Source organism: Ranitomeya variabilis, chromosome 4 (genome assembly GCF_051348905.1).
Source record: "Ranitomeya variabilis isolate aRanVar5 chromosome 4, aRanVar5.hap1, whole genome shotgun sequence".
NCBI lineage: Eukaryota > Metazoa > Chordata > Amphibia > Anura > Dendrobatidae > Ranitomeya > Ranitomeya variabilis.
This window is the reverse complement of record NC_135235.1, coordinates 640,310,310-640,337,301: the sequence shown is the minus strand read 5'-3', so window position 1 is coordinate 640,337,301 and position 26,992 is coordinate 640,310,310. Positions and strand designations below refer to the sequence as shown.

Sequence of the window (26,992 nt, the reverse complement as noted above, 5' to 3'; positions counted from 1 at the left end):
TCTGTAGTGCTGTCATGGACGACCGATAAAAAGCCGTTATCCAGAACTTCCACAAGGTAACAATGCCATGATTTCTCAATAATAATAGACTGTGTCAAATACAATTCATGTCACCACTCACAACTACAGCATCCATCACTGACAAGTATGAGTACAGTATCTAAACTGACAATCACAATTGGGACGATGATCCTATGATGCTAAGATGAACTGTGTTATTACGTTCCAGTGGTTTCCTATCACCTGTAAGACTTCCATGAAAGCTGGTGAACAATCAGGTAATGGTCAGGACGTTACAACCCTGACATGTGTCCTGTGCACTAAAGACTGGTTATGGTGCTATGTTTAGCAAGGAAGAGTCAATGTAACCCTTGCTTTGATGACCAAAGACGTCACACCTGTTCCAAGACCAATGCGGATGATATGGAAGAATTCCAGATGATTTCCAAGGCGAACCAATGTAAGTTCAGGTCTCTAAAGGTGACACTGCACAGATATTAAAGCTACATTTCATCTATGAACTTTGTTTTCTTATCAACATTTGAATCTATGGACTTTGACACATGACACAGTCTCTACAATATCTACATGCTATCATCTATTTCAAAAGAATTATAATAAAGATTGTTTTAAAAAGAACCAAGAAGAAGACATCAAGATGAAGACCAGATGACATCAGATGATGATCAGACCGGAGATGCTTCAAGTAGATATAGGGAAGTATATATATAAATTTTATATGAATATTAGTCACGGCTTACCATAACATGAATTTACATATCATTATATTATTGAGTACGTATAACAATATTATTATTATTATTTATATTATTATGAACACTAAACTATTTTGCCAAAGAAGAAGGAAAGAAGAAAGAAGATCTTATTAATATATTTTATTTGAGGGTTCCAATCAATGTCTGTCACCCTCAAAAGGGGGAATTGTTAAATATTAATTAATTGAATTATTCTTAATCTCAATCCTGTACTGAGCACATTGCTTCTTGCTGACATTACAAAGAGCTATTTCTGTGTATAAAGCTCAGAGTATGAGTCAACACCATATACAGAGAACACGTGGTCTGTAGAAAACATATATAAATGTCTCTTAGGAGGGTGTGGGGGCTTTTGTCACGTGGGACTGTCACCTCCTGCCTTTACCATCATTCTCTATGGACATCAGACAAGTCACTCAAGGAAGCAACAGCTGTTAGCTGGTAGCCATCATGACCTTCAGACTTCACACAGACGGCTTTTACCATTCAAACTTCGGGAAAGATGAGTATCAAGTGCTGATATCTACACATGGACAATCTGTTCGTAACTATTTCATCTATTTTTATGTTTCACTAAATTGTGGTTTTTCTGTGGACAATTCAATAAACCACTACCTTTTTTATGAGAATATCATGACATTTTCTTTAAGAGTAATGCACCTGGTGAATAGTCTTGATTAAATAAATGTTCAAAATAAGCATATTTAACAGGCACTGTGGAGGCCTCATACTGAAGTAGGAGCACTGTGGTGGTCTTATAATGTATTGTGTGGCACTGTGTGGGAATCATAAATTTTGAGTAGCACTGTGGGGTCTATATGTGCGTGAAGGTACTGTGTAAAGAATCATATTGTGTGAGATGGAACTTAGGGTGGGCATTGATATGGAAAGTTGCTCTGCTAGCAAAGACCTGATTTTCACAAGCGATTTGTAGAAAAATAAATTTATTTAGAATAAGAGTTACAATTATAAAGGGATAGGATAAAGGAAGAGATGAAAAGAAATAACTGTCTATGGAGAGTAGTCTACTTTGCTGCCTAAAGCCTACAGTGTTTAAAAGGGAACCTGTCACCTGATTCATGGTGCCCAAACTGCAGTCAGCATGAATTAGAGCCAAGCTGTATAATTGCAGCCCGGCATATTTTTCTCTGAAATGCTCTTCAATTTCAGAGAAAATATACTTTAAAAATCCACCTGATGACCGTAGCAAGAGATGAGACTAGTCAGGCTCTGCCCCTGGCCAGATTTTCCCAATGACAGGTGATTGACAATTCTCTCCCATAGTGAGAGACCTGTCAATCACTTCTAACAGCTCTGGGAAAATCTAGCAGAGGGTGACTATGGGAGAAACCTATCAATCACCTGGAGCAGAGCTGGGAGAAGCTGGACAGAGGCAAAGCTGGACTAGTCTTGTCTCCAGGGAGATCTTTAAAGTATGTTTTCTCTGAAATGGCAGAGAATTTCAGAGAAAAAAAAAATACCTGGCTGAAATTGAAGAGTCAGGCTTTGATTCATACTGCCAATGGTTTGGACAGTCAGTCAGGTTTGGAGTCAGTTAACAGGTTCCCTTTAAATCAAAATTCTCACAGCTGTGAGGTCTCTGAACTCGCTGAAACCAAAATATTTTGCACATTAGCAACAATTAATTGGTGTATAAAAAACCCACTCTTCTCATCAGTCAACAATGTTTGTCACAGACAATAAGTCATTCTTATCAAAACATTTTCACAGTTCAACAGAGAAAAGTACAACGTAGCTTATATATATATATATATATATATATATATATATATATATATATATATATTGTAAGACTATTCCTACTGAGTGTGTTGGGGGACACTCGCTTGGCCGCGATATTCAGCACACGGGCACGGGTTTTTAAAACAGAACAGTCCATACGGTTTATTATGCCTCATAAACCATACCATGAGCAGTCCATTTACATACTGAACCCGGACATCACTTCAGGTTTCAGGCCCTTATTCTGTGGTAACTAAACACGCTGGTCCTCCCTGACCAGTTGCCGTGGGTTACCATACAGTTCATGTTACAAGCACCAATAATTCATGGAGATACCTTATGGGAGCTCCTGCTCCGTCTGCTGACTCCTGGTCAGTCCTCTCTCCTGGGGAAACTGCCTTACGGGGTTCACCAACTTGCCTGGCCGGCACACCTCAGTCAGTCCAGAGCCACCGAAGGCCGGTAGCTTCCCCAACACCGATCAACGATCATCCAGATCCCCAGTCTCTCAGGTGCTCCAAGAAGACTCCACTCACAGGAGCTTCTAACACAGACTGTCCGGGACCATGATCACACTGTGGTCTTCAGAACGTCCATCCCACCTGGGACCGTCCAACCACAGAGGCATGTGGCCTGTCTGGGTGTTATTCAGGACTTAGTCCAACACCACAGGCCACCAGGTCCAAACCATGTGCTTTCCAGGAAGCCTCCTCCCAGGTCTTCCAACACAGGCTTCCAGGACCTTGCACTTGGACCTAACAGATCCAAACACTGGAACCACACAGGAACCACGTGACCCACACCCTGGCCACATTATGTACCCGTAAGCACACCCACAGTAATGGATCACCTGGGCTGGTCACGTGATCCTGACATCACTGCAGGTCGATTCTCATGGCCTCAATACGACTCCGTGCACATACCAGGGAGACCATGCAGCGCCCCCTACCTGTTACAGGGGTCACTGTATCACAATATACACTAGAAAGAACATATTAATTGAATAACAAGCAAATTAAATAATAGATATACAATAATTATTTTCATTATTAGCATCCACTGTGGGAGCATCATACTGTATGGGGGAATAATCCATCAGGGGCATCATAATGTGCATGTGGTGAATACTGTAGGGGAAAGATCTATGGATGCATCATACTGGCTAGAGGGTAGTGTGAGGGCATCATACTGTGTGGATAAAATCAAAGGGGTATTGTAGTGGGTGGTACACTAAAGATAAACACTTATGGTGCTACTTCAGTGTATTAGCCACAACACATCCCCCCCCCACAAGTTTAAAAGCTGGAAAGTAATATTTTCCATGACAGCACCTGAGCCAAGGATTCAGTACACAGGAACAGCAATGTCGTTTGAAGGAATAAGCAGGAATCATAGTCGAGGAAGCCAGAGGTCGATATCTGGAGCAGCAATATCGTTTGAAGAAGCAGCAGGTGGAAGGGAGCTTGACTAGTGGCTGGCAGCTCAATAATCACACAAGGAAAGGAGAGCAAAGCCAGGTTTAAATAGGATGTTCAATAAGGATGGAGACAATCAGAAACTCAGGGTGGTGACCAACATGAACTCAGGGTGGAGACATCAGCAACAACATAGGTATAAATATTTGGGTTAGCACAGAGCTGTCAATCGAGCTGAATAGCTCAGAGGGAAGAGCTGCTGTCTCATGCACAGGAGCTGCTGGGTTTGAATCCTGACAGCGCGTAGGCAATGTGACCCAATTTAATAATAGCTTCAGGTGTATTATTTGGATATTAGTTGCTCTTCCATAACAAAAGGTAATTGTATATATTTTTTAATGATCATTTAGTGCTCTACATAACTAACATTCCCCTTCTCTTGTAGACATGTGTCTTTACTTGACTATAAAGTTTATTCTTGTACATATTTGTCAATTAAATTGTACAAAAAAGAAAATGGCTACTTCCCTGTGTGAGTTCTTTGATGTCTAATAACATTTGACTTTTGATTAAAACACTTCCCACATTCTGAACATGAAAATGGCTTCTTTCCTGTGTGAATTTTAAGATGTGAAACAAGGGATGGTTTATTTATAAAACACTTCCCACATTCTGAACATGAAAATGGCTTCTCCCCTGTGTGAATTCTCTGATGTGTAACAAGATTTGATTTCTGATTAAAACATTTCCCACATTGTGAACATGAAAATGGCTTCTCCTTAGTGTGAGTTCTCTGATGTGTAACAAGATTTGTTTTCTTTGTGAAACATTTCCCACATTCTGAACATGAGAACGGCTTCTCTCCTGTGTGACTTCTCTGATGTATAACAAGATTTGTTTTCTCTGTAAAGCATTTCCCACATTGTGAACAAGAATATGGCATCTCCCCTGTGTGAATTCTCTGATGAATAACAAGATTTGCTTTCTCTTTAAAACATTTTCCACATTCCAAACATGAAAATGGCTTCTCCCCTGTGTGAATTTTTTGATGTTTAACAAGATTTGTTTTCTCTGTAAAACATTTCCCACATTCTGAACATGAAAATGCCTTCTCCCCTGTGTGAATATTCTGATGTTTAAAAAGATTTGTTTTCTCTGTAAAACATTTACCACATTCCGAACAACAGTATGGCTTCTCCCCTGTATGAATTCTCTGATGTATAATAAGATTTGTATTCCACTTAAAACATTTCCCACATTCCAAACATGAAAATGGCTTACCCCCTGTGTGAATTCTCTGATGTGTCACAAGTTGGTATTTCTCACTATAACATTTCCCACATTCTGAACATGAAAATGGCTTCTCTGTAATGTGAGCCATTTGATGTTCAGCAGTCCTGCTGTGACTTTTGTTTAGCATATCAGTGTTTGATGAAGCAGAAGAAATGACTTGTTGAAAAGGATTAGATGAAATATTTTTTCTTTGAAGGACTTGAGGCTTATCTGGGATAATGGCATTTTCTTCACATGTATCTGGTATAATACCATGATCTTCTGCTATGATATCTGAAAATATCAGAAATCCCCCTGGACTCTTGGTACAATCATCTGCCAAGAATTAAACAGATTTTTTTTTTTAATAACAGCCTGGAAAATACTGTATTTCATATATTTTATAATATTTCCTTACACATTTTAATGCAATTCGATTATTAACCCTAGAATGCATAACCCTGGCCTTTTAGGCCCAGTAGCTTACTTTTTGCAAACAATTATAATTACAATACGGTGCATTTTTCATATCTTACTTTGCAATTTTGAAATAAACTTGTAAAAGTTAATTTATTGGAGTTCCTCCATATGATTTGCACAAGGGCCTAAAAGGCCAGGGTTATGTGAAAGTGTATATTTCAGACGTCATGCGTAAGATAGCGGATTACAAAGCAGAGACAATTAAATTAAATTACGCCACCAGGTTGTGCTGTTTCAATTGTTCACAGCTCTTCTGAAGCCGTCTTTTCTATAGGTTCATGTTTCCTTGTGCCTGTCACCAATTATATACAGTTATATATTCACTGGAGTATCTTAATCCTCATTCAGATATACTTTTTTAAAATTATATATAAAAACTTACTGACTTTTCAATGTGATGGATCCATTTTTGATCTATGTTTCAGGTTTTTTTTTATCTATCTGACATCTTTTTTCTCATATATAAAAAGCCATAGGCTGTGTTCACATTTGGATTCTGGAGTTTTGTTTGTCTGTTCCATTTTAGAAACAATCAGAATTTATGTTCAAAACTGATCTGTTTCACAATTGAAGCAGATGGATGTAGAGTGGCCCCATTGATTATTATGGAGTCCATTTGGATTCAGTTATGTGCCATTTTACTGAAAGGGAAAAAGTTCTGAATTATGAGTTTTTATCACTCTAAAAAGTGAGCGATATAAAAGCAATTGTGCCATATTTATTCACGTCTTTTACGGATGACTAATAATATGTTCAATGTATGTTTATATTTATTGTAATTGTTTAGGAGCTTTAAAACTAACAGTAACTCTCGTAAGTTTTTACACGTATATTGTACCAGTGCATAGAGACGTATCTGTAGACACCAGTATATTTTGCATATAAAGAAGAATGCTATTGAGGTTTTTATGCTGAGAAAATTCTCATATATGACAGTGCATCCTGTGGTTAGTCGGTAATGTTTTTATCTCCGTTTCTCATTGGTCCTGAATTAGAATCTGTGAAAAGAACAAGCTTCAAAACTATATTTAGAGACAGCCACTGAGCACAACGTTCATGTTAGACAGTACTGTTAATGCCTAAGTATCTCCATACAGAACAGTGCAAGAAATTTTTCTTTAAAAAAGGAACTTTTCTGAGTAAAATCCACATGAAAAAAATGCCATGCGAACCTAAAAAATGTAACACAGAATTCTACAAGCCAGTGATCGAGAAAAAATTTGACTTCTCTTGACATCTAGTGGTCAATACTCACCGGAGTCATCATCTGCAGGAATCTTCTCCTTACAACGCTCAACACCCCTCACGCACATCTCTGTAGTATTATTATACGTCAGATCTTCACCCTAAAACAAATATTTACAGGTCACAGATGGAGAAGTCATGTTAAATGATTTTGAACAACGTAAAATGTAAAAGATCATAAATGAACATAATGATCAAAAATGCCTTGGCAGCAGTAGTTATCATATAGCTGTAGGTCTCCTGCATAAATTCAACCTGGCGGCTCCTAATTGTAACCAGTATTCTCCATAACCAGAGATTGTGAGAAGATCCTGACATCTAATGTCTATGATCAGTTTTATCCTGTCATCTCCACCAAGTAAAAAACATACAATGAATGGTCGCTTTACTAGAGACAAGTATATAGTATTGTATTGGACCTCTTCTGACCTTCAGAATCTCAGCTATTGATTGACTCTTAAATTGTACTAGGTGTTGAAATAATTCCGTATGAATATTGGCCCGCACTGATATGATGACTTCTTATACATGATGCAAACTAGAAGGAGAGTCTGATACACTCTGAACAAACCGCTCTACCTTCTTCCAGAAATGCTCTATGGCATTATAATCTGGGGACTGTGAAGGCCAACGAAACAGGAAAAACAACACTGTCATGTTCTTGGAAGCAATCCATGACTATGTGACCAATGTGGCATGGTGCACTGTCCTTCTACATAGGGTAAACGTCGGTTAATATGAAGTGATGAACTCAGTAGGCCAAAAATGGTTAATTAAACTCCAGTGTACAAACATCCATCAACAGTTATCAGAGGACCAAGTAAGAGCCATGAAAACATTCCCTGCAAAATTACTCCACCTCCAACAGTCTGACATGTTGTTACCTGAAACTAAAGAATACATGGAAACATGCTGTTTGTGCCAAATTCTCACACTCTCATCAGGACAGTGCAACATAAATCTGAATTCATGTGACCAATGTTTTTCCGCTGCTCAATAATAATAACCTTTCCTCTCTTTTCTCCTATTAAGTTTTCTTTTTTTTTCCTTTAGACAGCAATGGCACTGGCACTTGTCATCAGATGCTATAGCCCATTTATGTGAATCAACACCTAGTGAATTTGGACAAGTTAGTTGCTTTGTTTAGCTGCAATTTACGCAACCTGTTCCTAAGAATGGTTCTTGATATCTTCCTCGACAAGTTGTTTATGTGCACAAGATCCTCTTACATTGGATGCTTTTCTTCAATCACAACATTCTCAGTATATTCTAGACATTGCACGTAAAAGGGCAAATGGCAATTATTGAAGAAATGTCTGGGTTAATATATTATCAATTAGCATGCACTGTCGAAGTAACTCAATCTTCCCATTCCAGTGTGAATTCACATTGAAAACTGATCTTGTAATTTTATGCTTGACTCTGGAGTCCTGTGTCCATTGTACAGGAAGGTTTCAACTAAGAATGGACTGATATTTCTAATAAATTGGTCGTTCTGTATAGAATATTGATGGATAAAACAAGACTGAGCACAAGATCTTCACAGCCTTCTAAACATCATAGGGGAGACCTCATGACACCTTCTCTCCATCTACCTGATGGTCTTCAGGAACATTGGGATTTTCTTGCTTACAGTATTGTGGAAGAAGAGGATGGGGACATCTCTCTGGTGTTGTCCTCTTACTGGAAAGAACTAGAGGAAACACATACAGGGAGTGAATTCTTTCTTTACATACAGATAATTATAGGCAGTGTGTATTTAGTCCTGTCTATTACCTGGTGATGTGAGGGGCCGGGGAACCTCCATCATGAAGTCCTTGTACTGATCTTTGTGTGCTTCTAAATACTCCCACTCCTCCATGGAGAAGTAGACGGTGACATCCTGACACCTTATAGGAACCTGACACATGCAATCACACGGTCATCCGCAGATCTCTTAATAACATTACTGTATAATGTCACAGAATTCCCAGCAGTGTCACCTCTCCAGACAGCAGCTCAGTCATCTTGTAGGTGAGTTCTAGTATCGTCTGGTCCTTATGTATTAGCGGGTGAGGTGGCAGTCCAATGATTGGGCTCAGGGGTCTTCCCCATCCCTCAGACACAGGGTCCTGACAGTGTTCACTAGAGGTCTTCTTCACTACTGTATAATCCTGGTTATGGAGAGACACATTAATAAACCTCACTACAGACATTCCCAGAGTCCTCACCTCTCCAGTTCTGTTCATTTGTTATTCCCATAGATAAGAATGATGTAATGTGACGTCATCAGAATCTCTCACCTCTCCAGTAAGCCGGAAGAGGATCTCTAGGGTGAGGTGTAATATCCTCTCTGCCATCTTTTCCCTGTTCCTGTCCATTCTTCACAGGTCAATTTGGAAATTCTCTTATATAGAAAATCTCCACTGAGAGAATTCGATATTGTAGGGACCTGAATATGGAGAAGATGAGCAGATGTAACATCATAAAGAATCCCATGTAATAATACAATTATTAGTAGAGATGAGTGAGGACTAAAATGATTGGATGCTTGTTACTCGAACCAAGCAAATTGTAATGCTCTAGTGCTTGTTTCGAGTAACAAGTATAATGGAAGTTAATGAGAAATCCGAGCATTTTTTCGGCAGACCCTACAAAGAGTTCTAGGGGCTATGATTAATTTTAGGAGAACTAGAGTTTTTTTGTATAAAAATATTTTTTATTAGTTACAAAAAATTACAAGAAAAATAAATATATCACATAATATAAATATTTGACATGGATATAGAAGAACAGTGTGATCCCAATAGGTGCAAACGCACAGCGGTCACAGCCCTCGGCTGATAGGAGCGGCTATCAATAATATAACTAAAACATGGCCATGGCTGGTGGCATAGAAATAGCCATTACTACACATATATAAGTAAGGCAAGAGTTTTCCACCCCTCTGTTAGTACAGATATTGTAAACCAAATTGCCACATGTATTAATAAAGATTGCCGCCCAAAAAGCAATAAAGAAGTAAGAGGTTAATGGAGCGCCCCCACACCACCGCAGGGCCGAGGGGATACCCGGAGCCGGGCCTCTAATTCTCAGTCTCGGGGTTGTCACGGTGGCTAGACCCGGTCCGTGGCCCTGTCCGTCAGTGGGGGACGTCCGGTGTAATAGGTGGTAGTAACGGTAGCGATGGAGCGGTGCAGTTGTGGGGTGTAAGTCGCGGTAAATAACGAGGACACCAGGTTGCAGTCTCTTTACCTCTTTACTGGAGATCTCTGAGTCCTCAGTCCGGAACACGGTTCACCAGGCTACGCAAGTCCGGCCGGTCCAATGGCACCTCCAGAGTTCTCCTCTCAGGTGGAAATCTGTGCCTTCCTTCTAGCGCTATGTGTTGTAGTCCTTCCCTGCTGTGCTCATGGAAAGTAACCCCACAACGGTTGTGTCTGTTTCTTAAGTTCCCTCACAACTCGATTTGATGTTCCTCTGTAATCCACCCCTTCCCTGTATTCAGGTTGGAATGGCACCCGTTTGTCAGGTAGGCCTGGAGTTCTTCCGGGACCCTAGAGTCGCCCCTCTCCCGCAATTGCCCCCCAAGACTTCATAGGTGATATGTGGTAGACAGCCCGCCTGAGACCGACTGTCCTGCCGCTGTTTGGAGTATGGCTTGAAGCTGTATTCTAATCCACTCCCTCGGCGTTCCGGCCACCGGTATTGCGCCTCAGCAGGGTGCTGCCTCTTTCAGCACAACCCCTGCTGGTATTCTCCTTCTGCTTGATCTCGTTTCTCACTCAGCACAATCTATCTCGCTTCTAGTCCTTTCTTGAGTCCCGCCGCTTCCAGGAGCCTGCGCGGACCCGTTACGTTCTTTCAATGCCAAGCCTCTGCCAGGATCCCACCCTTGGCAGAGACCCTACAGTCTCTCCCTTCACAACACCCCCTGCCACAGGGTGTTGTTCCGTTCAATCCCGTCAGCGTTCTCTCTTAACTTCCTGCCTGACCCCCAGTTTACCCACTATGGTGGGGAGTGGCCTAATGAATAGCACCCTTAGCTCCCCCCGGAGGCCCAGCTGTGAAACATATTGGTGTCTGTGATACCTGATTGGAGGAACTCCTTCAGTGCCATCGAACGTACCATGGCTCCCCTTAGTGGCAGAGCCACAGTACTGCAACGACCAGAACTCTGGGGCGCTGCACTCCCCCCTGGTTAAACACAGTACTCCGGGACTGGGAAGAAAAACAACAATACAGATTAGCAAAAAGACATACAATTTTGTTGAGTGCAAACGATAAGTATACTTGAACAGGCTTCCCTTTATGGGAGGTGAGGACACTTTTAACGTTACAAACATGGTCAACATTATAAATTACAGGCTATGCATAACTCCTGTTACCCAACCGGGTATTCTACTTAGTGCAAATTCTGGAACAATAAGTTAACATTGCCTTTAAGAAACATACACTCTTAGTTTACCAAAGGCCTTCCTATAATCACATTACAGGGTAAGGTAACTTCACATTCTCCTACTTTGAACCTGCAGGACCGCCTGTCCCTATGGCACCAGACCTACTGCCTCTCCTTTCTTTTACAGGACCGCCCTGTTCATCCAGGGCCTACTGCCTTTCGCTACTATACATAGTATAGACATAACATTCCTTTCGTTTAAAGAACTCTGAGCCCGCTCTACTCGGCTCCTTTAAGGACTCACTCTCTAACCCCTACGGGTTCACTCTCTGTCCTTAGTAACAAAGTAACTTTCAATGGGGACGCGGGGTTTACCTTCTATCCTCACCTTCATTATTACTTCCTTACTTTCAGCTATGCAGATCTCTATCTCTACCCCTACGGGCTCTCTGCATCTTTTCTTTCTGCAAAACATTATTTAGATTTCACATTTCAACAAATTCAACACATATAACTTAGCATGTAAAACAGTTACATTTCTTTTCAAAGCATCATTATGGCATTACTGTTCTGCAACAGTATCTCTCTCAAGTTCAGTTTCTCACATCCCCTTTAAGAGGGGACCAAGTCTTTCTGAGGTAGCTCGTTTTCTCAGCCTACCAGTCCATGCAAAGGTTCCGGTATGGTATCTTCGCAAAGTGTCTTTAACTAGAACCGGTAGGAAAGGTATCTTCACAAAGTGTCTTTGGCTCAAACCAATAGGGCAAATATCTTCGCAAAGTGTCTTTGGCTAAAACCAGTAGGGAGCACCTTTAAGAAGGTGCAAACTATTTACAAAGGAAGTTCGAATCATGCACAGTCCATGATTTCTGCAGTTCTTTAAACTTTTGTGCAAAAACTTCAAGAAAAAGAAAAAAACAAACAAAGGGGATCCCAGGTCAACAAAGGGATCCATTAACCCTGGACAGGTTTAGCAGCAACTTTAAAAGAACAAACAGTAACTATTTACATTTTCACAAAGCGAAATCTTACTCTTCTTTCAGAAGTTTCCATGAGGCGCCACCTGGCGGGCGGACCCCTGCAATTCAGGTTTCAGGTCCACTCCCACTGCCAGATACACCCCATGGGTTCGGGTCTGTTGCACGACCAGGTCGTGCGCGGCGATCAAGGTCTGTGTCCCCACTTCTCTCTGTGCTGGTACATCCGGAACATCGGTCACTCGAAGGGGCACCTCCTTAGGCACGACGGTGGTGGCGGCGATCGGGTGGCAGATCGCAAGTTCTGTGGTCAGGCAGGTGGGGCCGACCAGGGTGGTTACAGATCGGTCACACGGCGGCACTTTGGCCACAGGGGCTGGTTTCTCTTTCTTGTAGACGTTCAGAGCGAACCACCCCTTTTCCCCAAGATGCCGGGTGTAAGTAACACTGTCTCCCGGATAGAGGTCTCGATCGGGGTGACCCTCTCTAAGGTGTGACTCGACATCCCGTCGGTTGACAAAGACCTCCGCATATAGCCCCGGTTCTTTAATGAAGCCCCAGCCTCCTTGGAGTTTAAAGATGGTGACGATGCCCTGCCTGCGCGGGGCCTGGTGAGTGGTGGGGTCCTTACGGGCCCGGTCCTTGACCGCCAAATCTTTTTGATGGTAGGCCTCCCGTTTAGCCTGATGTGCTTCCTCTTCCTCTCGCCACCGCTGTTCTAGTTGGATCTGGTATTCTTCCCAGCTTAGGGCCTGTACCATTTCTCCCTTCTGGGTCTCCACCCCGGGGAACCCCATGAGATTGGATCCAGGGTTCACCCAGCGGCACACCGTGCGCTCCGCGCTGACCTCACACGGCAAGGGAGTAGGGGTGATTGGGGCTCGCATACGGTGTTCCATGCCCGTGGCTTCCTCCCATGGTAACAGGCGCTGAAGTCTATGGGTCCCCGGGAGAGGTGGTGCTGCTACGGGGCCCACTAACACACCCTCTGCTGGTGGGGCAGGATCGGCGGACTCACCCACTGGTACGATTCCACTTTCCGCAACAGGTCCCGCTGGTTCTTCCGATGTCCGGGAATCCACTGCCGGTCCCACCTGATGCGGGGCCTGGACTCTTACGTGCAGTTGGAGGAGCTGGTTATATAAATCCTCCATCTCGGCTCTCAGGAATTTGGTGTTATCCACGGAGGACAGGCTGCTGGGCTCATCCGGGTAGTCAGGGGAGACTTCCACTTCAACCCCGCTGTCGGGTTCGGAGCTGCTGGCCATAGCGTCCTCCACGTGGGTCGCTTCCTGGTCTTTTTCCCGCTCTCTCCTGCGTGAGCAGTTTCGTTTTCTCTGCCTCCGCCCCCCATTAAGGATTAGGAGGCGGATCTCTGCTGCTGACGGACACGTCCTCACTGCACAGAAATATTTAGACTGGGCGGCCATTACTGTTCGCGCTCTCCAGCTCGTCTACGCCCACTCCACGCCCCTCTTCTCTTCCTGCGCTCTCCTCAGCGCTGCAATGGCGGCGGATTTTGGCGGCAAATGGCACAGCACACAGTCTTGCAATAAAGTACAGTCCAAGCACAACAAATCACAGTCTCTAGGCACACATGACCTGATTCTTCAGGCTTAAGTAGATCCTGTTCGTGACGCCAAGTTGGAGCGCCCCCACACCACCGCAGGGCCGAGGGGATACCCGGAGCCGGGCCTCTAATTCTCAGTCTCGGGGTTGTCACGGTGGCTAGACCCGGTCCGTGGCCCTGTCCGTCAGTGGGGGACGTCCGGTGTAATAGGTGGTAGTAACGGTAGCGATGGAGCGGTGCAGTTGTGGGGTGTAAGTCGCGGTAAATAACGAGGACACCAGGTTGCAGTCTCTTTACCTCTTTACTGGAGATCTCTGAGTCCTCAGTCCGGAACACGGTTCACCAGGCTACGCAAGTCCGGCCGGTCCAATGGCACCTCCAGAGTTCTCCTCTCAGGTGGAAATCTGTGCCTTCCTTCTAGCGCTATGTGTTGTAGTCCTTCCCTGCTGTGCTCACGGAAAGTAACCCCACAACGGTTGTGTCTGTTTCTTAAGTTCCCTCACAACTCGATTTGATGTTCCTCTGTAATCCACCCCTTCCCTGTATTCAGGTTGGAATGGCACCCGTTTGTCAGGTAGGCCTGGAGTTCTTCCGGGACCCTAGAGTCGCCCCTCTCCCGCAATTGCCCCCCAAGACTTCATAGGTGATATGTGGTAGACAGCCCGCCTGAGACCGACTGTCCTGCCGCTGTTTGGAGTATGGCTTGAAGCTGTATTCTAATCCACTCCCTCGGCGTTCCGGCCACCGGTATTGCGCCTCAGCAGGGTGCTGCCTCTTTCAGCACAACCCCTGCTGGTATTCTCCTTCTGCTTGATCTCGTTTCTCACTCAGCACAATCTATCTCGCTTCTAGTCCTTTCTTGAGTCCCGCCGCTTCCAGGAGCCTGCGCGGACCCGTTACGTTCTTTCAATGCCAAGCCTCTGCCAGGATCCCACCCCTGGCAGAGACCCTACAGTCTCTCCCTTCACAACACCCCCTGCCACAGGGTGTTGTTCCGTTCAATCCCGTCAGCGTTCTCTCTTAACTTCCTGCCTGACCCCCAGTTTACCCACTATGGTGGGGAGTGGCCTAATGAATAGCACCCTTAGCTCCCCCCGGAGGCCCAGCTGTGAAACATATTGGTGTCTGTGATACCTGATTGGAGGAACTCCTTCAGTGCCATCGAACGTACCATGGCTCCCCTTAGTGGCAGAGCCACAGTACTGCAACGACCAGAACTCTGGGGCGCTGCATTAATTACCCATAGTATGTTGGGTTCAGACCAGGACCGGGTCGCACTCCCCGACGTGCGTTTCGCGAGAATTACTCTCGCTTCCTCAAGGGGGCGTGGTCTCAAATGAATAAAGGTCGGCTTTAAATACACGGTCGTTCCGGTCAGATGACTAGGAAAAGGCCAATTGTATTTCTTGCCCTCGCGCATGCGCGGACGCAATTCCTCCGCACCGAAGCTGCAACCCCGCGTCACCAATGCACATGCCGGATACAGCGGCCGGTGCCGAGCCGCATTGTACCCGACACGAGACAAGGAGGCGCAAGGGGCACTGACGGCCAGGAGGAACTGCGTGCGCGAAGAAAAGAAGGACAACACATCAGGAAATGAGTCAATCATATATACAGAACATAAACAACGTAATAGATAAGTGTGAAAAACTCATGTTGGTATTATTAAAATAGATTACATACAAAGTGTACAATATTAACAATATTGTGCTACATGAACATGTTGTAAAAAAAAGGAAATATGAAATCACGTGCTTATTTGTAAAATTCACAGAATATCTCTATAAAAACAGAGAATATTATAGCTAAATCTGCACATTAATCCAAAATAAAAAATAATAATAATGATAAATTAGTGCGACACTGATACATAATAATGGCTTGCCATAATATTGTGAAATTGCCATAAAAGGTGACATAAAACCACCATGATTCATTTAAAAGACTGTGCTAATAGTGCATATCTAAATAGTGCAAATGAATAACAAGTGCCAACAATGCCAATTGAAAACTAAAAAATAGTGTAGTTACAAATACATAACGTATATACTCGAGTATAAGCCGACCCGAGTATAAGCCGACCCCCCTAATTTTGCCACAAAAAACTGGGAAAACTTATTGACTCGAGTATAAGCCTAGGGTGGAAAATGCAGCAGCTACCGGTGAATTTAAAAATTAAAAATAGATGCTCCATACCGTTCATTATGGCCCCATAGATGCTCGACATAAAGCTGTGCCACATATAATGCTCTGCACCGTTCATTATGGCCCCATAGATGCTCCACATAAAGCTGTGCCATATATAATGCTCTGCACAGTTCATTATGGCCCCATAGATGCTCCATAGAAAGCTGTGCCATATACAATGCTCTGCACCTTTGATTATGGCCCCATAGATAGCTGTGCCATATACAATGCTCTGCACCTTTGATTATGGCCCCATAGATAGCTGTGCTATATATTACCTCTGCACCTTTGATTATGGCCCCATAGATAGCTGTGCCATATATAATGCTCTGCACCTTTGATTATGGCCCCATAGATGCTCCACATAAAGCTGTGCCTTATATATAGTGCTCTGCACCGTTGCCCCATAGATGCTCCACATAAAGCTGTGCCTTATATATAGTGCTCTGCACCGTTGCCCCATAGATACTCCACATAAATCTGTGCCATTGCTGCTGCTGCTGCAATAAAAAAAACAAAACACATACTCACCTCTCTTGCTTGCAGCTCCTCAGCATCCCGTCCCGGCGTCTCTCCGCACTGACTGATCAGGCAGAGGGCGCCGCGCACACTATATGCATCATCGCGCCCTCTGACCTGAACAGTCAGAACAAGAGGACGCGAAGACAGAGCGGCGCCCGGCGGGTGGAACGAGGGAAGGTAAATATGTAATACTTACCTGCTCCCGGCGTCCCGCTCCTTCTCCCGGACAGCTGGTCTTCGGTGCCGCTGCCGCAGCCTCTTCCTCTGTCAGCGGTCACCGGCACCGCTGATTAGAGAAATGAATTATGCGGCTCCGCCCCTATGGGAGGTGGAGCAGCCTATTCATTTCTCTAATGAGCGGTCCCATGTGACCGCTGAACAGGGGAAGAGCTGCGGCACCGAAGACCGTGGGACGGGCAGGGGGAGCGCCAGGAGCCCCGGAAGCAGGTAAGTATGCCTCAGCGCCCTCTCCCCTCACCCGCCGACCGTGACTCGAGTATAAGCCGAGGGGGCACTTTCAGCCCAAAAATTTGGGCTGAAAATCTCGGCTTATACTCGAGTATATACGGTAATTCACAACATGACCACATAAATGCTTACACATAGACATTAATAATCATATATAATAATAATAAAGAAGAGGAAACTGTGATGAAATTAATGGATGAATTTTCCTGAGGATCGTCACTTGCGTAAAATGATGTTGAACCATTTGTTTAGTGTTTTTACATATTCGGATCACAATAAAGTATGAAACTAAAAAAGAAAGGCAAGAAAACAGAAGATTAAAAATAATAGTTAAAACATAACTTAAAAATGAGACCGAACCTAACAGGAGATGGCATATCTGGAGAAAGGTCAAACACCAAGAGGAAGGGGGGGAAGAGGAGAGGGAAACAGAGTACGCAATATCTATAAAAAAGAGGAGTAGCCCATAGTTTCATTTAATCCCTCCGGCACCATTGTGCCGAGAGTGAATATCCATTTACATTCTTTTTGGGCCAGGAGACGTTTGATGTCTCCACCCCTAACACCACATTGGACGTGTTCAATGCCTCTCACGAGAAGGTGTTTTGGATTGCAGTTATGAAATAAACGGAAATGGCGGGGTAGAGTATTTAAAACTGAAATTTCAGTTTCTGCTTCCGCAGCCACAATGTCCCGGACATGCTCGCGTGTACGGGTACCCAAACGTCTGGATGTCAGCCCAACATATATTTTTGGGCAAGTGCAAGTTGCATAGTAGATTACTTGTGTTGTATTACAAGTAATGTGTTGCCTGATGTTAAATAGCTTTTTTCCATCTGCTGATTGAAAATTTACTGAACGAAAAATGTTTTTACAAGCTATGCAATTTCCACAGGAAAAACATCCTTTGATGGGACCACCAGAACGAAGAAAAGTTCCACTGCGAGCTATGGCCGGGACATAATGGCTGCTCATCAGCAAGTCCCCCAAATTTCTACTTCGTCTTGGCGTCATAAGAGGGAAATCACCTACATTTTTAGCCAGTATCGGGTCCGTTTTTAATACACCCCAATGTTTTTGGATACAGGCTCTCATTTCCCGCCATTGTCCGTTATATGTTGAGATGTACCGAGTTTTATTTTCCATCCCAATTGGTTTAACCTTTGGACGTAAAAGATCTTCTCTTGCACATACTTTGGCCCGATTGTAACCTGCCTTGACACATTTTTTAGAATACCCTCTCTCTAGAAATCTTGCACGAAGATCATTAGCTTGAAATTGAAAATTAGACTCAGAGGAACAGATCCGCCTCATCCTAAGGAACTGACCAACTGGGATGGCCTTAATAGTATTGTAAGAATGACTAGAATTTGCATGCAGCAATGAATTAGTTGATGTAGGTTTTCTATAAACATCAGTTTGCAAAAAAAGATCTTGATCAACATAAATATTAATGTCCAAAAAATTGACTGAGTTCCTGCTAGTAAAATATGTCAATTTGATATTGAAATTATTGCAATTCAATTGCTGCATGAAATCTTGTAATTGTGTTTCCGTTCCTTGACAAATAATGAATAAATCATCAATATAACGTAGCCAGCACTGCACATGGTCCGCGCCCCTGGCGCCATCCCCGCCGAAAACTCCCTGTTCCCAGTAACCCAGAAAGAGGCTGGCGAAAGATGGCGCACAGGCCGCGCCCATGGCAGTGCCGCGTTTCTGTAAATAAAAAACATCTTTAAATACAAAAAATGTTTTGGTTAAAACAAAATCCAACAATTCTAAAATGAATTCACATGTTGGGCCATCCCAGTTGCTGGTTCCCAGGAAGAAGCGGACTGCCTCCAAGCCATCCTCGTGCCGAATACACGTATATAGGGTTTCTATGTCTGCGGTCACTAAAATCATATCCCCCTCTAACTGTATCCCATTAATTCTCGTCAGGACGTGAGATGTGTCTCTGGCATAGGAGGGAAGCGACTCATGTGTGAGTTGGTCAGTTCCTTAGGATGAGGCGGATCTGTTCCTCTGAGTCTAATTTTCAATTTCAAGCTAATGATCTTCGTGCAAGATTTCTAGAGAGAGGGTATTCTAAAAAATGTGTCAAGGCAGGTTATAATCGGGCCAAAGTATGTGCAAGAGAAGATCTTTTACGTCCAAAGGTTAAACCAATTGGGATGGAAAATAAAACTCGGTACATCTCAACATATAACGGACAATGGCGGGAAATGAGAGCCTGTATCCAAAAACATTGGGGTGTATTAAAAACGGACCCGATACTGGCTAAAAATTTAGGTGATTTCCCTCTTATGACGCCAAGATGACGTAGAAATTTGGGGGACTTGCTGATGAGCAGCCATTATGTCCCGGCCATAGCTCGCAGTGGAACTTTTCTTCGTTCTGGTGGTCCCATCAAAGGATGTTTTTCCTGTGGAAATTGCATAGCTTGTAAAAACATTTTTCGTTCAGTAAATTTTCAATCAGCAGATGGAAAAAAGCTATTTAACATCAGGCAACACATTACTTGTAATACAACACAAGTAATCTACTATGCAACTTGCACTTGCCCAAAAATATATGTTGGGCTGACATCCAGACGTTTGGGTACCCGTATGTTGTGAATTTGGATTCTGGGCTCCCCCGGTGGCTACTGGTGGAATTGAACTTGTGACATCATCTTCCCTGTTCACCTGTTCTGATTAGATCTGGGTGTCGCTATATAACCTGGCTTCTCTGTTAGATGCTTGCCGGTCAACAATGTTATCAGAAGCCTCTCTGTGCTTGTTCCTGCTCCCAGACATCTACTAGATAAGTTGGACATTCGTCCATGTTTTGTTTTTGTATTTTGGTTCCAGTTCACAGCTGCAGTTTCGTTACTGTGTCTGGAAAGCTCTTGTTGATCAGGAATTGCCACTCTGGTATTATGAGTTAATGCCAGAGTCCTAAAGTAATTTCTGGATGTGTTTTGTTAGGGTTTTCTACTGACCATGAAAGTATGCTTTCTGTCTTCTGCTATCTAGAAAGCGGACCTCAAATTTGCTAAAACTATTTTCCTGCTTCGTTTGTTATTTCTTCTAAAATCACCGCCAATATATGTGGGGGGCCTCTGTCTCCTTTTTTGGGGCATTTCTCTAGAGGTGAGTCAGGTCTTATATTTCCCTCTGCTAGCATTATTTAGTTCTCCGGCCGGCGCTGGGCATATAGGGATAAAAAGTAGGACATGCTACCTGGCTACTTCTAGATGATGCGGTAGGTTTAGTTCATGGTCAGTATAGTTACATCTTCCAAGAGCTTGTTCCTATAGAGGCTTATGCTAGTTCTCTGGCCATGGAGATCATGACAGTTTGACCGGCCCACTAAAGGGTTAAAATCCTTGGCTGAGAAAGGAGAGAAATAAGAAGTCTGCTGAGAGTTTTTTTTTTTTTTTTCTCTCTGTGCTCTTAATTGGATCACTTGCCAGTCTGTCTATGCTGCAGTCTTTCTTTTTTTTCTCTCTCCTTATAATCTTTGAATGGCTTTGTGTTCACCTGTTAATAATGGATCTTCAGAGTGTAACTGCAGGTTTGAATAATCTCACCACGAAAGTACAAAATTTGCAAGATTTTATTATTCATGCTCCGGTATCTGAGCCGATAATTCCTTTGCCGGAATTCTTCTCAGGGAATAGATCTAGCTTTCAGAATTTTAGAAATAATTGTAAGCTATTTTTGTCCCTGAAATCTCGTTCTGCTGGAGACCCTGCACAGCAGGTTGGGATTGTGATTTCCTTGCTCCGCGGCGACCCTCAAGACTGGGCTTTTGCATTGGCACCAGGGGATCCTGCGTTGCGCAATGTGGATGCGTTTTTTTTGGCCTTGGGCTTGCTGTATGAGGAACCTCATTTGGAACTTCAGGCAGAAAAAACTTTGATGTCCCTATCGCAGGGGCAAGATGAAGCTGAAATTTACTGCCAAAGATTCCGTAAATGGTCTGTGCTTACTCAGTGGAATGAGTGTGCCTTGGCGGCTACTTTCAGAGAGGGTCTCTCTGATGCCATTAAGGATGTTATGGTGGGGTTCCCTGTGCCTGCGGGTCTGAATGAGTCCATGACAATGGCCATTCAGATCGATAGGCGTCTGCGGGAGCGCAAACCAGTGCACCATCTGGCGGTGTCCACTGGGAAGACGCCAGAAAGCATGCAGTGTGATAGAATTCTGTCCAGAAGCGAGCGGCAGAATTTTAGACGGAAAAATGGGTTGTGTTTCTATTGTGGGGATTCTACTCATGTTATATCAGCATGCTCTAAGCGCACTAAAAAGCTTGATAAATCCGTTTCCATTGGCACTTTACAGTCTAAATTTATTTTGTCTGTGACCCTGATTTGCTCTTTGTCATCTATTACTACTGACGCCTATATCGACTCTGGCGCCGCTTTGAGTCTTATGGATTGGTCCTTTGCCAATCGTTGTGGGTATGATTTAGAGCCTTTGGAAACTCTTATTCCTCTGAAGGGGATTGACTCCACCCCATTGGCTAATAATAAACCACAATACTGGACACAAGTGACTATGTGTATTAATCCGGATCACCAGGAGACTATTCGTTTTCTGGTGCTGTATAATCTACATGATGATTTGGTGCTGGGATTGCCATGGCTGCAGTCTCACAACCCAGTCCTTGACTGGAGAGCTATGTCTGTGTTGAGCTGGGGATGTAAGGGGACTCATGGGGACGTACCTTTGGTGTCCATTTCATCATCTATTCCCTCTGAAATCCCTGAGTTCCTGTCTGATTATCGTGACGTCTTTGAAGAACCCAAGCTGGGTTCACTACCTCCGCACCGTGAGTGCGATTGTGCCATAGATTTAATCCCGGGTAGTAAATACCCAAAGGGTCGTTTATTTAATCTGTCTGTGCCTGAACATACTGCTATGCGAGAATATATAAAGGAGTCCTTGGAAAAGGGACATATTCGTCCATCGTCATCTCCCTTAGGAGCCGGTTTTTTCTTTGTGTCAAAAAAAGACGGCTCTTTGAGACCATGTATTGATTATCGGCTTTTGAATAAAATCACGGTTAAATATCAATACCCATTGCCGTTGCTAACTGATTTGTTTGCTCGCATAAAGGGGGCCAAGTGGTTCTCTAAGATTGATCTCCGTGGGGCGTATAATTTGGTGCGGATCAGGCAGGGGGATGAGTGGAAAACCGCATTTAATACGCCCGAGGGCCACTTTGAGTATTTGGTGATGCCTTTTGGTCTTTCTAATGCCCCTTCAGTCTTCCAGTCCTTTATGCATGATATTTTCCGCGATTTTTTGGATAAATTTATGATAGTGTATCTGGATGATATTCTGATTTTTTCGGATGACTGGGACTCTCATGTCCGGCAAGTTAAGAGGGTTTTTCAGGTTTTGCGGTCTAATTCTCTGTGTGTCAAGGGTTCTAAGTGCGTTTTTGGGGTTCAGAGAATTTCCTTTTTGGGATATATTTTTTCTCCCTCTTCCATTGAGATGGATCCTGTCAAGGTTCAAGCTATTTGTGATTGGACGCAGCCCTCTTCTCTTAAAAGTCTTCAGAAATTTTTGGGCTTTGCCAACTTTTATCGTCGATTTATTTCTGGTTTTTCGGATGTCGTTAAGCCATTGACCGATTTGACTAGACAGGGTGCTGATGTTGCTAATTGGTCCCCTGATGCTGTGGAGGCCTTTCAGGAGCTTAAGCGCTGTTTTTCTTCTGCCCCTGTGTTGCGTCAGCCTGATGTGACTCTTCCTTTTCAGGTTGAGGTCGACGCTTCTGAGATCGGAGCTGGGGCAGTGTTGTCGCAGAAAAGTTCTGACTGCGCCGTGATGAGGCCTTGTGCCTTCTTTTCCCGTAAATTTTCGCCCGCTGAGCGGAATTATGATGTTGGGAATCGGGAGCTTTTGGCCATGAAGTGGGCGTTTGAGGAGTGGCGCCATTGGCTCGAGGGGGCCAGACATCAGGTGGTGGTATTGACTGACCACAAAAATTTGATTTATCTTGAGACCGCCAGGCGCCTGAATCCTAGACAGGCGCGCTGGTCATTATTTTTTTCTCGGTTTAATTTTGTGGTATCGTACCTACCAGGTTCTAAGAATGTTAAGGCGGATGCCCTTTCTAGGAGTTTTGAGCCTGATTCACCTGGCAACTCTGACCCCACAGGTATTCTTAAGGAGGGAGTTATCTTGTCAGCCGTTTCTCCAGACCTGCGGCGGGCCTTGCAGGAGTTTCAGGCGGATAGACCGGATCGTTGTCCGCCTGATAGGCTGTTTGTTCCTGATGATTGGACCAGTAAAGTCATCTCTGAGGTGCATTCTTCTGCGTTGGCAGGTCATCCTGGAATTTTTGGTACCAGGGATTTGGTGGCAAGATCCTTCTGGTGGCCTTCCCTGTCACGAGATGTGCGAGGCTTTGTGCAGTCTTGTGACGTTTGTGCTCGGGCCAAGCCTTGTTGTTCTCGGGCTAGTGGATTATTGTTGCCCTTGCCTATTCCTAAGAGGCCTTGGACACACATCTCGATGGATTTTATTTCAGATCTGCCTGTTTCTCAGAAGATGTCTGTCATCTGGGTGGTGTGTGACCGTTTTTCTAAGATGGTTCATTTGGTTCCCCTGCCCAAATTGCCTTCTTCTTCCGAGTTGGTGCCCCTGTTTTTTCAAAATGTTGTTCGTTTGCATGGTATTCCTGAGAATATCGTTTCTGACAGAGGAACCCAATTTGTGTCTAGATTTTGGCGGGCATTTTGTGCTAGGATGGGCATAGATTTGTCTTTTTCGTCTGCTTTTCACCCTCAGACTAATGGCCAGACCGAGCGGACTAATCAGACCCTGGAGACATATCTGAGGTGTTTTGTGTCTGCTGACCAGGATGATTGGGTTGCTTTTTTGCCATTGGCGGAGTTCGCCCTCAATAATCGGGCCAGCTCTGCCACCTTGGTTTCCCCGTTTTTCTGTAATTCGGGGTTCCATCCTCGATTTTCCTCCGGTCAGATGGAATCCTCGGATTGTCCTGGAGTGGATGCGGTGGTGGAGAGATTGCATCATATCTGGGGGCAGGTGATGGACAATTTAAAGTTGTCCCAGGAGAAGACTCAGCTTTTTGCCAACCGTCACCGTCGTGTTGGTCCTCGGCTTTGTGTTGGAGATTTGGTGTGGTTGTCTTCTCGTTTTGTCCCTATGAGGGTCTCATCTCCTAAGTTTAAGCCTCGGTTCATCGGTCCGTATAAAATATTGGAGATTCTTAACCCTGTTTCCTTCCGTTTGGACCTCCCTGCATCCTTTTCTATTCATAACGTTTTTCATCGGTCGTTATTGCGCAGGTATGAGGCACCGGTTGTGCCTTCCGTTGAGCCTCCTGCTCCGGTGTTGGTTGAGGGTGAGTTGGAGTACGTTGTGGAAAAAATCCTAGACTCCCGTGTTTCCAGACGGAGACTCCAGTATCTGGTCAAGTGGAAGGGATATGGCCAGGAGGATAATTCTTGGGTCACTGCATCTGATGTTCATGCCTCTGATCTGGTTCGTGCCTTTCATAGGGCCCATCCTGATCGCCCTGGTGGTTCTGGTGAGGGTTCGGTGCCCCCTCCTTGAGGGGGGGGTACTGTTGTGAATTTGGATTCTGGGCTCCCCCGGTGGCTACTGGTGGAATTGAACTTGTGACATCATCTTCCCTGTTCACCTGTTCTGATTAGATCTGGGTGTCGCTATATAACCTGGCTTCTCTGTTAGATGCTTGCCGGTCAACAATGTTATCAGAAGCCTCTCTGTGCTTGTTCCTGCTCCCAGACATCTACTAGATAAGTTGGACATTCGTCCATGTTTTGTTTTTGTATTTTGGTTCCAGTTCACAGCTGCAGTTTCGTTACTGTGTCTGGAAAGCTCTTGTTGATCAGGAATTGCCACTCTGGTATTATGAGTTAATGCCAGAGTCCTAAAGTAATTTCTGGATGTGTTTTGTTAGGGTTTTCTACTGACCATGAAAGTATGCTTTCTGTCTTCTGCTATCTAGAAAGCGGACCTCAAATTTGCTAAAACTATTTTCCTGCTGCGTTTGTTGTTTCATCTCATATCACCGCCAATATATGTGGGGGGCCTCTGTCTCCTTTTTTTGGGCATTTCTCTAGAGGTGAGTCAGGTCTTATATTTCCCTCTGCTAGCATTATTTAGTTCTCCGGCCGGCGCTGGGCATATAGGGATAAAAAGTAGGACATGCTACCTGGCTACTTCTAGATGATGCGGTAGGTTTAGTTCATGGTCAGTATAGTTACATCTTCCAAGAGCTTGTTCCTATAGAGGCTTATGCTAGTTCTCTGGCCATGGAGATCATGACAGTGAGCACTTTGAACCCCCAAGTGCTTCACAGAAGTTTATAACGTAGAGCCGTGAAAATAAAAAATCTCATTTTTTCTACAAAAATGATCTTTTTGCCCCCAAATTTTTATTTTCACAAGGGTAACAGGAGAAATTAGACCACAAAAGTTGTTGTGCAATTTCTCCTGAGTACGTCAATACCCCATATGTGGAGGTAAACCACTGTTTGGGCGCACCGCAGAGCTTGGAAGTGAAGGAGCACCGTTTGACTTTTTCAATGCAGAATTGGCTGGAATTGAGATCGGATGCCATGTCGCGTTTGGAGAGTCCCTGATGTGCCTAAACAGTGGAAACCCCCCACAAGTGATACCATTTTGGAAACTAGACCCCCCAAGGAACTTATCTAGATGTGTGGTGAGCACTTTGAACCCCCAAGTGCTTCACAGAAGTTTATAACGTAGAGCCGTGAAAATAAAAAATCTCATTTTTTCTACAAAAATGATCTTTTTGCCCCCAAATTTTTATTTTCACAAGGGTAACAGGAGAAATTAGACCACAAAAGTTGTTGTGCAATTTCTCCTGAGTACGTCGATACCCCATATGTGGAGGTAAACCACTGTTTGGGCGCACCGCAGAGCTTGGAAGTGAAGGAGCACCGTTTGACTTTTTCAATGCAGAATTGGCTGGAATTGAGATCGGATGCCATGTCGCGTTTGGAGAGTCCCTGATGTGCCTAAACAGTGGAAACCCCCCACAAGTGATACCATTTTGGAAACTAGACCCCCCAAGGAACTTATCTAGATGTGTGGTGAGCACTTTGAACCCCCAAGTGCTTCACAGAAGTTTATAACGTAGAGCCGTGAAAATAAAAAATCTCATTTTTTTCTACAAAAATGATCTTTTTGCCCCCAAATTTTTATTTTCACAAGGGTAACAGGAGAAATTAGACCACAAAAGTTGTTGTGCAATTTCTCCTGAGTACGTCGATACCCCATATATGGGGGTAAACCACTGTTTGGGCGCACCGCAGAGCTTGGAAGAGAAGGAGTGTCGTTTTACTTTTTCAATGTAGAATTGGCTGGAATTGAGATCGGACGCCATGTCACGTTTGGAGAGCCGCTGATGTGCCTAAACAGTAGAGACCCCCCACATATGACACCATTTTGGAAACTAGACCCCTTAAGGAACTTATCTAGATGTGTGGTGAGCACTTTAAACCCCCAGGTGCTTCACAGAAGTTTATAACGTAGAGCCGTGAAAATAAAAAAATCGCATTTTTTCTACAAAAATGATCTTTTTGCCTCCAAATTTTTATTTTACCAAGGGTAACAGGAGAAAATGGACCCCAGAAGCTGTTGTACAATTTGTCTTGAGTACGCCGACACCCCATATGTGGGGGTAAACCACTGTTTGGGCGCATGGCTGAGCTCGGAAGCAAAGGAGCGCCATTTGACTTTTCAATGCAAAATTGACTGGAATTGAGATCGGACGCCATGTCGCGTTTGGAGAGCCCCTGATGTGCCTAAACAGCAGAAACCCCCCAAAAGTGACCCCATTTTGGAAACTAGACCCCCCATGGAACTTATCTAGATGTGTAGTGAGAACTTTGAATGCCCAAGTGCATCACAGAAGTTTATAATGCAGAGTCGTGAA

At 44.0% G+C, this 26,992-nt stretch overlaps 1 protein-coding gene across 1 annotated transcript in view; it reads right to left on the bottom strand.

Annotated features, from left to right (window-relative positions):
- Window positions 1–2,602: 2,602 nt before the first annotated feature.
- Window positions 2,603–26,992, bottom strand: part of LOC143768161 (uncharacterized) — an 84,050-nt gene continuing 59,660 nt past the window's right edge. The window contains exons 8-12 of the mRNA XM_077256850.1: window positions 8,914–9,078; window positions 8,708–8,831; window positions 8,527–8,624; window positions 6,942–7,032; window positions 2,603–5,542 (exon numbers count right to left, since the gene is read on the bottom strand). Of these exons, the coding sequence (XP_077112965.1) occupies window positions 4,455–5,542; window positions 6,942–7,032; window positions 8,527–8,624; window positions 8,708–8,831; window positions 8,914–9,078 (1,566 nt within the window). The 3' untranslated portion in view covers window positions 2,603–4,454. The remainder of the gene's footprint in view (window positions 5,543–6,941; window positions 7,033–8,526; window positions 8,625–8,707; window positions 8,832–8,913; window positions 9,079–26,992) is intronic.